At 42.2% G+C, this 13,658-nt stretch overlaps 1 protein-coding gene across 1 annotated transcript in view; it reads right to left on the bottom strand.

The window, feature by feature from the left end:
- Positions 1–380: 380 nt before the first annotated feature.
- The window catches only part of SMYD3 (SET and MYND domain containing 3), a 717,667-nt gene continuing 704,389 nt past the window's right edge, over positions 381–13,658 (bottom strand). Inside the window, exon 12 of the mRNA XM_027122400.1 lies at positions 381–707. Coding sequence (XP_026978201.1) covers positions 606–707 — 102 coding nt within the window. The 3' untranslated portion in view covers positions 381–605. The remainder of the gene's footprint in view (positions 708–13,658) is intronic.

The following is a 13,658-nucleotide window of genomic DNA, read 5'->3' as shown; positions in this document are numbered from 1 at the left end:
CCATGAGACATATGAAAAACAGTTTTCTTTTTTTTCCATTAAGACCTCCTGTCCTTTTCTAATAAAACCTAACATGACGTCTTTCTAGGATTTAGAGTAAAACTTCTTGTGTTGCAGATGTATTTGGAAGTGAATCATGGACATACATATCGTTTACCGCAAGCAGTGAAGACATCTGAAAATCTTGCTTCTTGCCAAAATGGACATTAAGATTTTGCTTGGAAGCAAATATGAAAACATTGATTTTTATCCAACTATCCCTCCGTTTATCTAAGGAGAAAGTTACAACTTATTCTGTTATGCTTTTAATAGGATTTTCTATCTTTAATGCTGAGATCTTAAACATTACCAGTGAGTAAGCAAAGAAAACAATTAGCAGATGGCATTTTCAACCAAATTTTTTATATTTATTATAATCGTGCTTCTCTACAACTAAAGATTCATGTGGTGTGCAAACCATATGTCTGACTTTATTTACCAAAGTAAATACAGAACAGCATTTCCAATAGGGGAGGTTCACACAACAAACAAAATATAGAGTGTGTGACCTCAATAAGGCATTCAGTAAAGGTATAAGCTGTCTCTCCCTCTATGGGGGGGTTCCCTTAGGGTGCTCTGATGTTGGCATCACATTCTTCTAAGAGCAGAATCAAATCTTCAATCAGGCTGTGCTCCCTGCCATGTGTCACTCTCATAATATCAAAAGCCTAAAGGGAAGAGAAAGAAGACGGATTAGAACCCCAAATGAGGCAGGTCCCTGCCTGCTCCTCGTCTTTTCCCATGACACCAGGAGCCCGAAGAAGCCCAGAGTCTGCAGTGTGAGCAGCACGGTGGTTCTCCACACTAGCAATGAAGTGACAAGGGTGATTCTGTAACGTGGTGCTTGGAAAGCAGACTTACTACTTGAGTCATGCTGGGCCTGCTGTGCAACAACAATCTTCAGGGATTATTAGAGCTTAGGTTTGGTGTAGGTAAAGAGGTTTGAGAAGCGTTACTAAAATGATTAATAGTAAAGATGAACTACTATGCTGCTATCGCCTTAAAATATAATTTTCATTTTTGCATGCTGCATTTAATTCTCATCTATATGCACTGTGATACATATAATGTATACATACAATTTTTGTATTCTTTTCATGTCCTATGACATTAGAACACTGGCATTTTGACAGTCCCTGCCTTCACTCCCCATGTTCAATCTTCACTAAATCTTGCCAATTCTACCTCCAAAATATTTCTGAAATCTGGATGGGTTTGTGACCACTTCAGTAATAGAGTGTGATGATGGAATTAATGCTACTGACTTCCAAAGCTAGGTCAGAAAGGCCATGCAACCTTTGCCTCGTTCACTAGTGTGTCTGCTCCTGGAACCATGAGCTTCCGCGCTGTGAGGAAGCCCAAGCCACATGGGGAAGCCAAGTGGAGATGCTCTGGTTGAGAGTCCTAGCTGAGTCCATCTTTCAAGTCATCCTAGGCTAGACACCAGAAATGTGCATAAAGAAGTCTACAGATGACTTCAGCCATCAGCCAGAAAGTAGCCAGAGTCCAGTCTTCCCAGCTGACACTGTGAAAAAGAGGCGTTATGGAAAAGAGGCGAGCCATTCCTGTGGCGATCCGTGTGAATTCCTGACTCAGAGCATTGGTGAGCATAATAAAAGGGTGGTTATTTTACTCTGCTGAGTTTTGGGGATGGTTTGTTACCGAGCAATAAATTAGAGATAAACAGTACCGTCCTGCACTGCCCAAACTGGGGGCTCCCCGACGGGTGGGGGGGGGGGCACCAGACCCATTGTCTTCAATACGAACGTGCCTCGAGAGATAGGTAAAGAGACTTTGGGGGCTGCTAGGCACCCAGAAAAGCACCTGCCCCTCAGTACCACGCTCTCAGCCTTGGCCGCACAGTAGCATCAACTGGGGGCTGTCAAAGGTACCAGCGCCCAAACCCCACACGTGGTCAACTGAAGCCTGTTCTCTGGGGGTGAGGCCTGGGCTCAGGAGATTCTAACGTGCCCTCAGGGTTGAGAACGACCGATACAGTGAGCTCTCACCAAATAATAACAACTGTTTATTATTCAGTGGTGACTTACAGCCAACATAATTACCATTTTACTGGCTGTGTACAATTCTACTCTTAGCAATTTAGATCACTACCAAGTTTGTGTTATGATGTAGCTCTTCTAGCATAGGACTTTTTTTACCTTTGCTGAATATTTGCTTAAGATAAATCTCTGGAGGTGGATATTCTTGGGTATGAACCTCTTTAAAGCCACAGAGACTTTAGAGCTGCAGAGCACCCCTTCATTCTACTGGGTGTTCAGGGCTAGGAGTGCTTTTGGCCTGTGTTCCTGGCTTTTTGGCCTCTTTAAAAATGTTCCCGGGCTTCCCTGATGGCGCAGTGGTTGGGAGTCCGCCTGCCGATGCAGGGGACATGGGTTCGTGCCCCGGTCCAGGAAGATCCCACATGCTGCGGAGCGGCTAGGCCCATGAGCCATGGCCGCTGGGCCTGCGCGTCCCGAGCCTGTGCTCCGCAACAGGAGAGACCATAGCAGTGAGAGGCCCGCGTACCGCGCAAAAAAAAAAAAAAAAAAAAAGTTCCCTTTAGCTGGGATAAAGGAAAACAGGCAGACAGACGGGGTCTAGATTTCGCTACTGTGAGAGGAAAAAAAGGGAAAGGCCCGTCACCTCAGGCTCTGGTGTCCCAGCCTGGAAAAGAGCTCTGCCCGTGGCGTTGGCTGTAATCCTGCACTGGCAGGCCCATCACCTGTGACATGCCAGCTGGAAAACCAGAAGGGGGCTGTGATGAGTCAGGGCCGTGAGGATTTGGTTCTTAGTAACCTGAGTGGGTCTGCCCTGTGGGTGCAGAGCATCTGCAAGCAAATCGTGAGGTGCAGTGGGGCGGGGTGAGGGGTGTACGAGATCGAGGGGAGGAGTTGGGAGTAGCCTCCACCTTGGAGGCAGCCAAGCTCGGTGACATGCCTCTGGGCAGAAGATCAACAACAAATGTTTGATGCCATTCAGGGAACAAATGTCTCCTGTCTCCCTCCCGCCCCACTCCCCAGGTCCTCTGTTGTTCTAGACATCTCAAGGCCCCAGGCAGGGGCCTGCATGAGAGCGCGACTATAAAAAGAGACTGGAGAGAGGCTTCGAGCCCTTCATGGGAAATTCTCTCACTCGAAAGCTGCTTAGATGTTCTCGTCCCTTCCACTCGACAGAGGACCAGCTGTACTTGTGATCTGACAAAGGAGGGTGAATGGGCCAGGAGCATCACCTGAAAAGCTCTTTGCAGAAAGAGAAATAACGCTCCTCCAAGCCCCATGGACAGGTCGGCTGGAGAAAGGCCTGCCTGACCTGTGAGGGCTCTCGCCCTCCCGGCCCCTCACAGCCCTCTGCTGGGTGAGGGCCTGGCCTCGTTTCTCAGGAGAACTCCCAGACCAGCTTCTCTGTGTCCTCCTGTTTTATTTCTCCAGGTTCCTCATCTGGAGAATGTTCTGTGCTTCTCAGGGACTTGACTCAGAGGCTACATGACAGTTATCTTCATACCACTCTGAAGGGTAAGGTCGAGCTGCACGTTTTCAGACGTATTATAGCTCCAGCTTCCTTCCTCGCTGCCTTTCTTCCAGTCATACGTTTCACTTTCTCCTCCCTTCCAGCTTTAAGAATAAGGCCTACGGGGCTTCCCTGGTGGCGCAGGTGCTCTGCAACGGGAGAGGCCACAGCAGTGAGAGGCCCGCGTACCGCAAAAAAAAAACAAAAAAAACAAAAAAAACAAAACAACAACAATAAGGCCTACTCCTCAAGAGACAAAGTTAATTGTGGCTGATCTGGAGTCTTCCTGTTCATTCCTGCTCATCCCACAGCACAGCAGGTGCCTGAGCATCAGAGGAGGCTTCCGGCCCTGCAACCCTTCACGAACTGCAGAGCCACAGCCAGGAAGGGAAGCCACCTGGCCTTCCTCAGGCCTCACTTCCATCCCTCCCAGCCTGCTTCCTTGCGGGAGGGCCATAAAGGCCATCTGGTGCAAAGTCCTCATGTCTGGCCTGAGAGGGAGCCCAGGGTGAACCCCGTGTTCATTCCATGACTGCACTGTGCAGCCTCCACCTGCAAACAGTCTTCAGTGACCAAGGAGAGGGCCTGGAGGGTCTCTGAGGTGTGGCTTATGAGACACCCTGAGGAGCCATGAAGGTCTTCCTAGTCAAGATGCTGCTGGTTGTGACCTACGTTCTCTTATTTGGTGGTGAATGCAGCACCGGTAGCAAAAGTGGGGCGGGGGCAACCCCTGGGTGTGTATGTGTAGGATTTGAGATACTAAGGTTAGAGGATCCTATCCACAGGGGTGGCTAGAAGCAGAGAGGAAATGGGCATAGCTGGGTGCAGAGGACCACATCGAAGAGACTGGAAAAAATCCATACCATTTGTCTAGAAGGTAAAACCAAGTATAGATAGGGTTAACAAGTAAACACTGTAATTTTCTCTGAGTGATGGGTGGGGTAGAAGAGAAAAGGAGAGAAAAAAGAAATAGGATTTAGTAATGTGCAAACTATGGTGATGACTGTGTTCTCTGTGTGTGTGTGCGTGTGTGTATGTGAGAGTAATATGGCAGGTTGAGTATACAGGACGGGAAGCCAAAACTCAGACTTGGTCTGGCAGGACGTCTGGTCCTTGTCTTGGACATCACCTGGGCCTACAGGTGAGCTGGGGCAGCAGTTCTCAGCGATGTAGGAAGGGAGCCCTATGTAGCTGTCAGCACAGGCTGCCTCTGCATGGCGGCCACAGCCCCTCAGTCCAGCAAGAAGATGAGGAGGTCTTTTTTTCCCCCAAAAACAAATATTTACAAATATATATAGTAAATCTCTGACAAACCAGGACAATTGTTTCCTGTAGCTCTGTGTCTCCCTTCTCTCAGCCCCTCCCAACTGCCACACATGCACATGTCAGAGAGAACAATTTTGATTTAATTTCCTGCAGCAATATGTAAAACAGATTAAGGAAATATAAAATCAGAGCCAGCCTGTGCTGGGAAAAGCTTATCTCTTTCCATTAAATTTTATTTTTTTAATGGTAGCATTTAAAAAGAGCCTGCCTGTATTCTTCCACAGAGGACCTATTTGAAGCCTTCAAGGGGGTGTTGCTGCCCCCCGTGTACTGACTCTAAATGTCACATGAGAAATGGAAGCACAGATTGTCTGCCACATGACAGGCATGGCTCACTCAGGAGTAAAGATAGGTTCTCTGAAAGATCGGGTCCCCAGAACTGATTTCAATCTCATCACAGCTTTTTTTTTCTTTTAAGTAATTGTAGAATTGTGGGTCATATATTAAATAAAATGAATTAAATTATGATTTAAAGTTGCAAACAATATAGCTTTCTTATTAATTTTTAATAAAAATATATTAAGCTTATCAAGGATCTCATATACTCTCTACAAAAAGCCTGAGGGAATTCAATAATGACTTCCCCAAGCAGGATTTAAATATGGATATAAATCAGAGGGAAAAGAAATGTATGCATGATAAAAACCTCTGGAATCAGATCACAAGAGGGGAGAATGCAGGCAAGTTTTCTTACTCTGCCCACCTCAGGATGAAAGCAGAGTAGAGGGGTGGGAGGTGGTGGGCGTGCACTGGGGCATCCAAAGCAGGACATGTAAGAAGACAGACCTGCAACCCATCAAGCAGCTGCAGAGCCACGGCAGCCCTTCACAAGGGGCAGCAGGAAATCCCAAAGCCTTGGATGACCTTCCTGAGCTCACAGCACCCCTGCTGATCCACTGTGCTCTCCACCTTGTACAGAATCCACCGAGAGGACCTGTCCTCCTGGGAGGCAAGATTCCTTAAAGAAAAGACCTATCCACTCATACACTAAATATCGGCTAAGCAGCTGTCATGAATAACACTTGGTCCTTGCCCTGGGAGGAGCTCTGGCACAGCCAGAAATCAGGGTTCTAGCAGGACAGTGTGTGATAAAGGGAGATGTAAGGTGCTGGGGTTCCAGAGGAGAGACCCCAGAAGGGGTTACAGACATGGTGAGCTCAGGTCTGTGCCTTCCAGTGGGAGTAGCTATTCCAGAAGGAGTTGCTGTTGTGTTATGTTTAACTAATCAATCGATCCAATGCATATTTATTGAGCACCTGAGAGACCCTGAAGACATCATGTCTCCTCCCTGAGCTCCGGTTTCCTCACTTGAATAACGAGGAGATTGGACTAGATAAATTCTGTGGACAAAGCAAATCCCAGACACAGAGCTAGGAGGTGCAGGTTTGGTTTCATTTCAGAATGTGTTATTGATTTCTAATTTAACTCCACTGAGGTCAGAGAATTTACTTTGTATGACAGGAATCCTTTTACATTTATTGAGACTTGTTTTATGGCCCAGAATATGGTCCTTCTTGGTATACATTCTGTGGGTACTTGAAAAGAAGTGTATTTTGCTACTGCTGGGTGGAGTTTTATAAATGTCAATTTGATCCTGTTGTTGAATCCTTCTATATCCTTGCTGGTTTTCTGTCTAGTTGTCCTGTCAGTAGTTGACAGGGAGTGCTGATGTCCCCAGCTATACTCGTATCCATAAGTCTATTATCTATTTCTTCTTTTAGTTCTATCAGTTTTTGTTTCCCACATTTTGCAACTGGGTTGTTTGGTGCATACACATTTAGAATTGCTATGTATTCATGGTAAATTGACCTTTTTTTCCCATTATATAATGTCCTTCTCTGTCTTCAGCAACATTTTCTTTGCTCTAAAATCGACTTTATCTGATATTAATATAGCCACTCCAGCTTTCTTTTGATGAATGGTGTTTTCATGATATATCTTTTTCCATCATTTTACTTTCAACGTGTCTATATTTAAAGTGAGTTTCCTATAGACAGCATATAGTTGGGTCATTAAAAAAATCCATTCTAATAATCTCTGTCACTTAATTAGTATATTTTAGACAATTTATATTTTTTACATAGATCACTTGCATAATTAATGTGGTTATTCATATATTAGGGTTTTAAGTTTGCCATTAAAAAAAATTTTTCTGTTTTTTTCTTTTTTGCTTCTATTTTCTTTTTCTTGCATTTCTGGTGGATTACTACTTTTTTTAGAATTCTGTAATGTTTTTGAGTGTATTTGTATATGTGTATATATAGAGAGAGAGACATAGACATATAATTGTCAAATATAATTGACCTAAATATTTCCACTATATACATTTAGAACCACAGGAAACAGTGTTATAAATTTTGTTTCAACTGTCAAAGATTATCTAAAAAACTCAAGAGGAGGATGAAAGTCTATTTTACTTACCCTTACTTTTGCTTACCATGTTCTTTCTTCCTGATGTTCAAAGATTCCTGCCTTTATTATTTACTTTCTGTTTAGAGAATTCCTTTAGCGATCCTTTTAGAATAGGTCCGCTGGTGACAAATTCTCTTACTTTTCCTTCATCTGAGAATGTTTGGATTTTCCCTTAACTCTTGAAGGCTATTTTGCTGAGTATCGGTTTTTGGCTCAACAGTTCTTTTCTTTCAGTGCTTGAAAAATGTGCCACTTTCATCTGACCTCCATGTTTGTTTGTTTGTTAATATTTATTTATTTGGCTGTACCGGGTCTTAGTTGCAGCACGTGGGATCTTCAATACTGCGTGCGGGATCTTCACTGCAGCACGCAGGATCTGGTTTTAGTTGCAGCATGCGGGATCTTTGTTGTGGCATGAAGGATCTAATTCCCTGACCAGGATCGAACCCAGGCCCTCTGCATTGGGAGCACAGAGTCTTAACCACTGGACCACCAGGGAAGTCCCTGGCCTTCGTGGTTTTTAATGAGAAAGCCACTGTAACTCAAATTGTTTTTCTCCTATAAGGAAGATGTCATTTTTCTCTTGCTTTTTTAAAAAGTTTTAAATTTTTTAAATTTTTTGCTGTGTTGGGTCTTTGTTGCTGCGCGCGGGCTTTTCTCTGGTTGTGGTGAGTGGGGGCTACTCTTGCGGTGTGAAGGCTTCTCATTGTGGTGGCTTCTCTTGTTGTGGAGCATGGGTTCTAGGCGTGTGGGCTTCAGTAGTTGTGGCATGCGGGCTCAGTAGTTGTGGTGCACAGGCTTAGTTGCTCTGCAGCATTTGGGATCTTCCTGGACCAGCGCTTGAACCCGTGTCCTGTGCATTGGCAGGTGGATTCTTAACCACTGCGCCACCAGGGAAGCCCCTCTCTTGCTGCTTTTAAGATATTTTTGTTGTCTTTAGTTTTCAGAAGTTTGTCTAGAATGAATCTTGATGTGCATTTCTTTGGACTTTTCTTATTTGGATTCACTTAGTTTTTTTTTTTTCCTTTAAGTTTTTGTAGGTTTCTAAAAAAAATTTTTTTTTATACAGCAGGTTCTTATTAGTCATCAATTTTATACACATCAGTGTATACATGTCAATCCCAATCTCCCAATTCATCCCACCACCACCACTGCCCCCCACCACCCGTGGCTTTCCCCTCTTGGTGTCCATATGTTTGTTCTCAACATCTGTGTCTCTGTTTCTGCCTTGCAAACCGGTTCATCTGTACCATTTTCCTAGATTCCACATATATGCATTAATACACGATATTTGTTTTTCTCTTTCTCACTTACTTCACTCTTTATAAAGACAGTGTCTAGGTCCATCCACGTCTCTACAAATGACCCAATTTCGTTCCTTTTTATGGCTGAGTAATATTCCATTGTATATATGTACCACATTTTCTTATTCCATTCATCTGTCGATGGGCATTTAGGTTGCTTCCATGACCTGGCTATTGTAAATAGTGCTGCAACGAACACTGGGGTGCATGTGCCTTTTTGAATTATGGTTTTCTCTGGGTGTATGCCCAGTAGTGGGATTGCTGGGTCATATGGTAATTCTATTTTTAGTCTTTTAAGGAACCTCCATACTGTTCTCCATAGTGGCTGTATCAATTTACATTCCCACCAACAGTGCAAGAGGGTTCCCTTTTCTCCACACCCTCTCCAGCGTTTGTTGTTTGTAGATTTTCTGATGATGCCCATTCTAACTGGTGTGAGGTGATACCTCATTGTAGTTTTGATTTGCATTAGTCTAATAATTAGTGATGTTGAGCAGCTTTTCATGTGCCTTTTGGCCATCTGTATGTCTTCTTTGGAGAAATGTCTGTTTAGGTCTTCTGCCTATTTTTTGATTGGGTTGTTTGATTTTTTAATATTGAGCTGCATGAGCTGTTTATATATTTTGGAGATCAATCCTTTGTCCGTTGATTCACTTGCAAATATTTTCTCCCATTCTGAGGGTTGTCTTTTCATCTTGTTTATAGTTTCCTTTGCTGTGCAAAAGCTTTTAAGTTTCATTAGGTCCCATTTGTTTATTTTTGTTTTTATTTCCATTTCTCTAGGAGGTGGGTCAAAAAAGATCTTGCTGTGATTTATGCCAAAGAGTGTTTTTCCTATGTTTTCCTCTGAGAGTTTTATAGTGTCCCGTCTTACATTTAGGTTTCTAATCCATTTTGAGTTTATTTTTGTGTATGGTGTTAGGGAGTGTTCTAATTTCATTCTTTTACATGAAGCTGTCTGGTTTTCCCAGCACCACTTATTGAACAGACTGTCTTTTCTCCATTGTATATATCCTTGCCTCCTTTGTCATAGATTAGTTGACCATAGGTGCCTGAGTTTATCTCTGGGCTTTCTATCCTGTTCCATTGATCTATGTTTCTGTTTTTGTGCCAGTACCATATTGTCTTGATTACTGTAGCTTTATAGTATAGTCTGAAGTCAGGGAGTCTGATTCCTCCAGCTCCGTTTCTTTCCTTCAAGACTGCTTTGGCTATTTGGGGTCTTTTGTGTCTCCATACAAATTTTAAGATTTTTTGTTCTAGTTCTGTAAAAAACGCCATTGGTAATTTAATAGGGATTGCATTGAATCTGTACATTGCCTTGGGCAGTATAGTCATTTTCACAATCAGTTACCTTCTTGAATCCCCAGGTAGATTTTTTTATGTTCAGTGGCATTAATTACATTCACATTGTTGTGCAACCACTACCACTATCCATTTCCAGAACTTCTGTGTTATCCCAAACTGAAACTGTGTACCCACTAAACAATAATTCTCCATTCCCTTCTCTCTCCAGCCCCTGGTTATCACTGTTTTACTTTCTGTCTCTATGTTTTTGACTACTCTACATACCTGATATAAATGAAATCATACAATATTTATCCTTTTGTGACTGGCTTATTTCACATAATGTCTTCAAGTTTCATCCATGTGGTTTCATTTTTAAGGCTGAATAATATTGTCTGTATATTCTACATTTTGTTTATCTATTCATCTGTCCATGGGCATTTAGGTTGTTTCCACCTTTTAGCTAAGCTATTGTTAATAATGCTTGCTATGAACATTGGTGTACAAATATCTGTTCAAGTCCCTGCTTTCTTTTGTGTTTATACCAGAAGTGGAATTGGTGGATCAAATAGTAATTCTATGTTTCATATTTTTGAGGAACTGCTATAGTATTTTTCCACAGTGGCTGCCCCATTTTGCATTCCTGCCAGTAATACATAAGTGTTCCAGTTTCTCCACATCCATACCAATACATGTTGTTTTCTGTTTTTTTTCTTAATAATAGCCACCTTAGCAGGTGAGAAGTAGTATCTCATTGTGGTTGTGGTTTGCATTTCCCTAATGATTAGTGATGTTAAGCACCCTTTTATGTGATTTTTAGCTATTTGCATATCTTCTTTGGAGAAATGTCTATTCAGGTCCTTTGCCAATTTTTGAATTGGGCTGTTTTGGTATTGTTATTGAAGTTTAGGCATTCTCTCTATATTCTGGAAATTATTCACTTATCAGATACGTGATTTGCAAATATTTTGTTCCATTTTGTGGGTTGCCTTTTTACTCTGTCAGTAGCATCCTTTGATGCACAAACATTTAAAATTTTGATGAAGTTCAATTTGTCTATTTTTTCTTTGTTGCCTGTGCCTTTGGTGGCATATCCAAAAAAGTCATTGCCAAATCCAGTCTCATGAAACTTTTCTTCTGTTTTCTTCTAAGAGTTTTATAGTTTTAGCTCTTATATTAGGTCTTTAATTTTTAATTAGGTCATTAGTTTTTAAAAATATAGTGTTAGGTAAGGGTCCAACTTTATTTTTTGCATGTGGCTATCCAGTTTTCTCAACACCGTTTATTGAATGGACTGTCCTTTCCTCACTGAGTGGTCTTGGCACCCTTGTCAAAAATTATTTGACATATATCTGAGAGTTTATTTATTATGGCTCTCTATTCAATTTCATTGGCTTATATGGCTGTCTTTATGCCAGTACCATGTTGTTTTGATTACCGTAGTTTTGTAGCAAAATTTGAAATCATAAAGTGTGAGTCCTCCAACTTTTTTTTTCTTTTTCAATATTGTTATGCTATTGGGGTCTTGAGGTTTCATATGGATTTTAGGATGGATTTTTCCATTTCTAAAAAAAAATGTCAGTGGGATTTTGACAGAGATTGCATTGAACCTATAGATTGCTTTAGGTTGTATTGACATCTTAAAATGATATTAAATCTTTCAGTCATGAACATGGAATATTATTCTGTTTATGTCATCTTTAATTTTTTTCAGCAGTGTTTTATAGTCTTCAGTGTGTAAGTCTTTTACCTCCTTGATAAAGTTAATTGCTGATTATTTTATTCTGTACGATGCTATTAGAAGTGGAACTGTTTTCTCAATTTCCTTTTGGGATCATTCCCTTTTGGGATCATTCCCTATCAGTGTATAGAAACACAACTGACTGTTGCATGTTAATTTTACATCCTCCCACTTTGCTGAATTTCTTAGTTGGAACAATTTCTTTTGTGGTATCTTTAGGGTTTCCTACATATAAGATCATGTCATCTATGAAGAGAGAGAATTTTACTTTTTTTCAGTTTGAGTGCTTTCACTATTATTTCTTCAAGTACTTTTCCCACTCTGCCCTCTTTCTCTTCTCTTTCTGGGACTCCACTGTTAGATCTTTTGTTATAGGTACCGTGGGTCCCTGAAGCTCTGTTCAATTTTACCTTTTTTAGTCATTTTATCTCTGTTTTTTAGATTGGATAGCTTATATTGTTCTATCTTCAAGTTCATTATTTTTTTATCTTTTATTTTTTGGGGGTACGTGGGCCTCTCACTGCTGTGGCCTCTCCCGCTGTGGAGCACAGGCTCCGGATGCGCAGGCCCAGCAGCCATGGCTCGCGGGCCTAGCCGCTCTGTGGCACGTGGGATCCTCCCGAACTGGGGCACGCACCCACGTCCCCTGCATCGGCAGGCGGACTCTCAACCACTGCGCCACCAGGGAAGCCCCAAGTTCATTATTAACTCATTCCTCTATCCATTCTGTTGTTAAGTTCCAGTCTGTATATTTTGGTAATTGTATTTATCAGTTCGTAAATTTCTGTTTGCTGCTTCTTTCTATCTTCTAGTTCTTTGCTGAGGTGTTCTGTTTTTTCATTTGTTTTGAGGATGTTTGTAATTGCTTGTTTGAGCACATGTATGATTGGCTTTAAAATCTTTGTCAGATAATTCTAAAATCTGTTATCTTGGAGTTGCAATCTGTCGATTGTCTTTTTCTCCATGAAGATTGAGATCTTCCTTGTTCTTGGTATGATGAGGGATTTTCAGTTGAAACCTGGACATTTTGAGTATTAGGCTGAGATTCTGACTTTCATGTAAACTTTCTGTTTCAGCTGGCTCTCTCCAGTATTGCTCCAGCAGGAGTACGGCAGATGACACCATGCTACTGCCAGGCGGAAGTACAAGTCCAGGTTCCTCACTTGGTTCCCTGTCACTGCCGGGCTTACACTCTCTGGTAGGTAAATTTCTGCTTGTTTCCTGTAATGTAACTTAATCACTATGCTTTCATTCTATGATTATTCTCTTAGTTATCTTCTCTTTCTTTGGTTCAGCAACATACTCTTGAAACTGATATTCTCTGTTTTAAGTCAGTAGGGGACAGTCATAAACATCAGAGGCAGGGGCTCTGCCAAACGACGCTTTGAAGGCACTACTGATGATTGTGGCACGTCACCTCTGCATGCCCCCTTGTCCTCCCCCTCTCCCTCCCATCTGCCCACATGTTAAGGTGATGTTATGCATTTAGATGAGAGCTTTTTAACGTTGAGGCCACGGGCCTATAGAAAGTCCATGGAGAGGCTTCAGGTGGTCCCTAAATACCTTCCCCACCAAATATAAAAAAAAAAATGTTGTGCAGTGTGGATACGGGGTTGGGGGCAGGGAGGTGGGATGAATTGGGAGATTGGAATTGATGTATGTACACTGCCATGTGTAAAACAGATCGCTGGTGGGAACCTGCTGTATAGCACAGGGAGCTCAGCTCGGTGCTCTGTGACGACCTAGATGGGCGGGATGGGGGGGTGGGGTGGGAGGGAGGTCCAAGAGGGAGGGGATATATGTATACAGATAGCTGATTCACTTCGTTGTACAGCAGAAACTAACACAACATTGTAAAGCAACTATACCCCAATTTTTTTTAAAAATGTGTATATGTGCATTTTCTCTGGTGAGTCAGTGGTCCTCACACAGTTCCTAAAAAAGAGCGTGACCAAAGAGGTTAAAAATCATTGTAGCAGATTAAGAAATGGGAGCAATAGACTTGCAGGCTCTAAATCATCCATTTAGAGGGGCTTGAAATC

Source organism: Aethalodelphis obliquidens, unplaced genomic scaffold (assembly GCF_003676395.1).
Source record: "Aethalodelphis obliquidens isolate GAN/ISIS:26980383/991018 unplaced genomic scaffold, ASM367639v1 scaffold24, whole genome shotgun sequence".
Lineage (NCBI taxonomy): Eukaryota > Metazoa > Chordata > Mammalia > Artiodactyla > Delphinidae > Aethalodelphis > Aethalodelphis obliquidens.
Note: the sequence above shows the minus strand (reverse complement) of the source record. Positions and strands in the feature narration are given on the sequence as shown.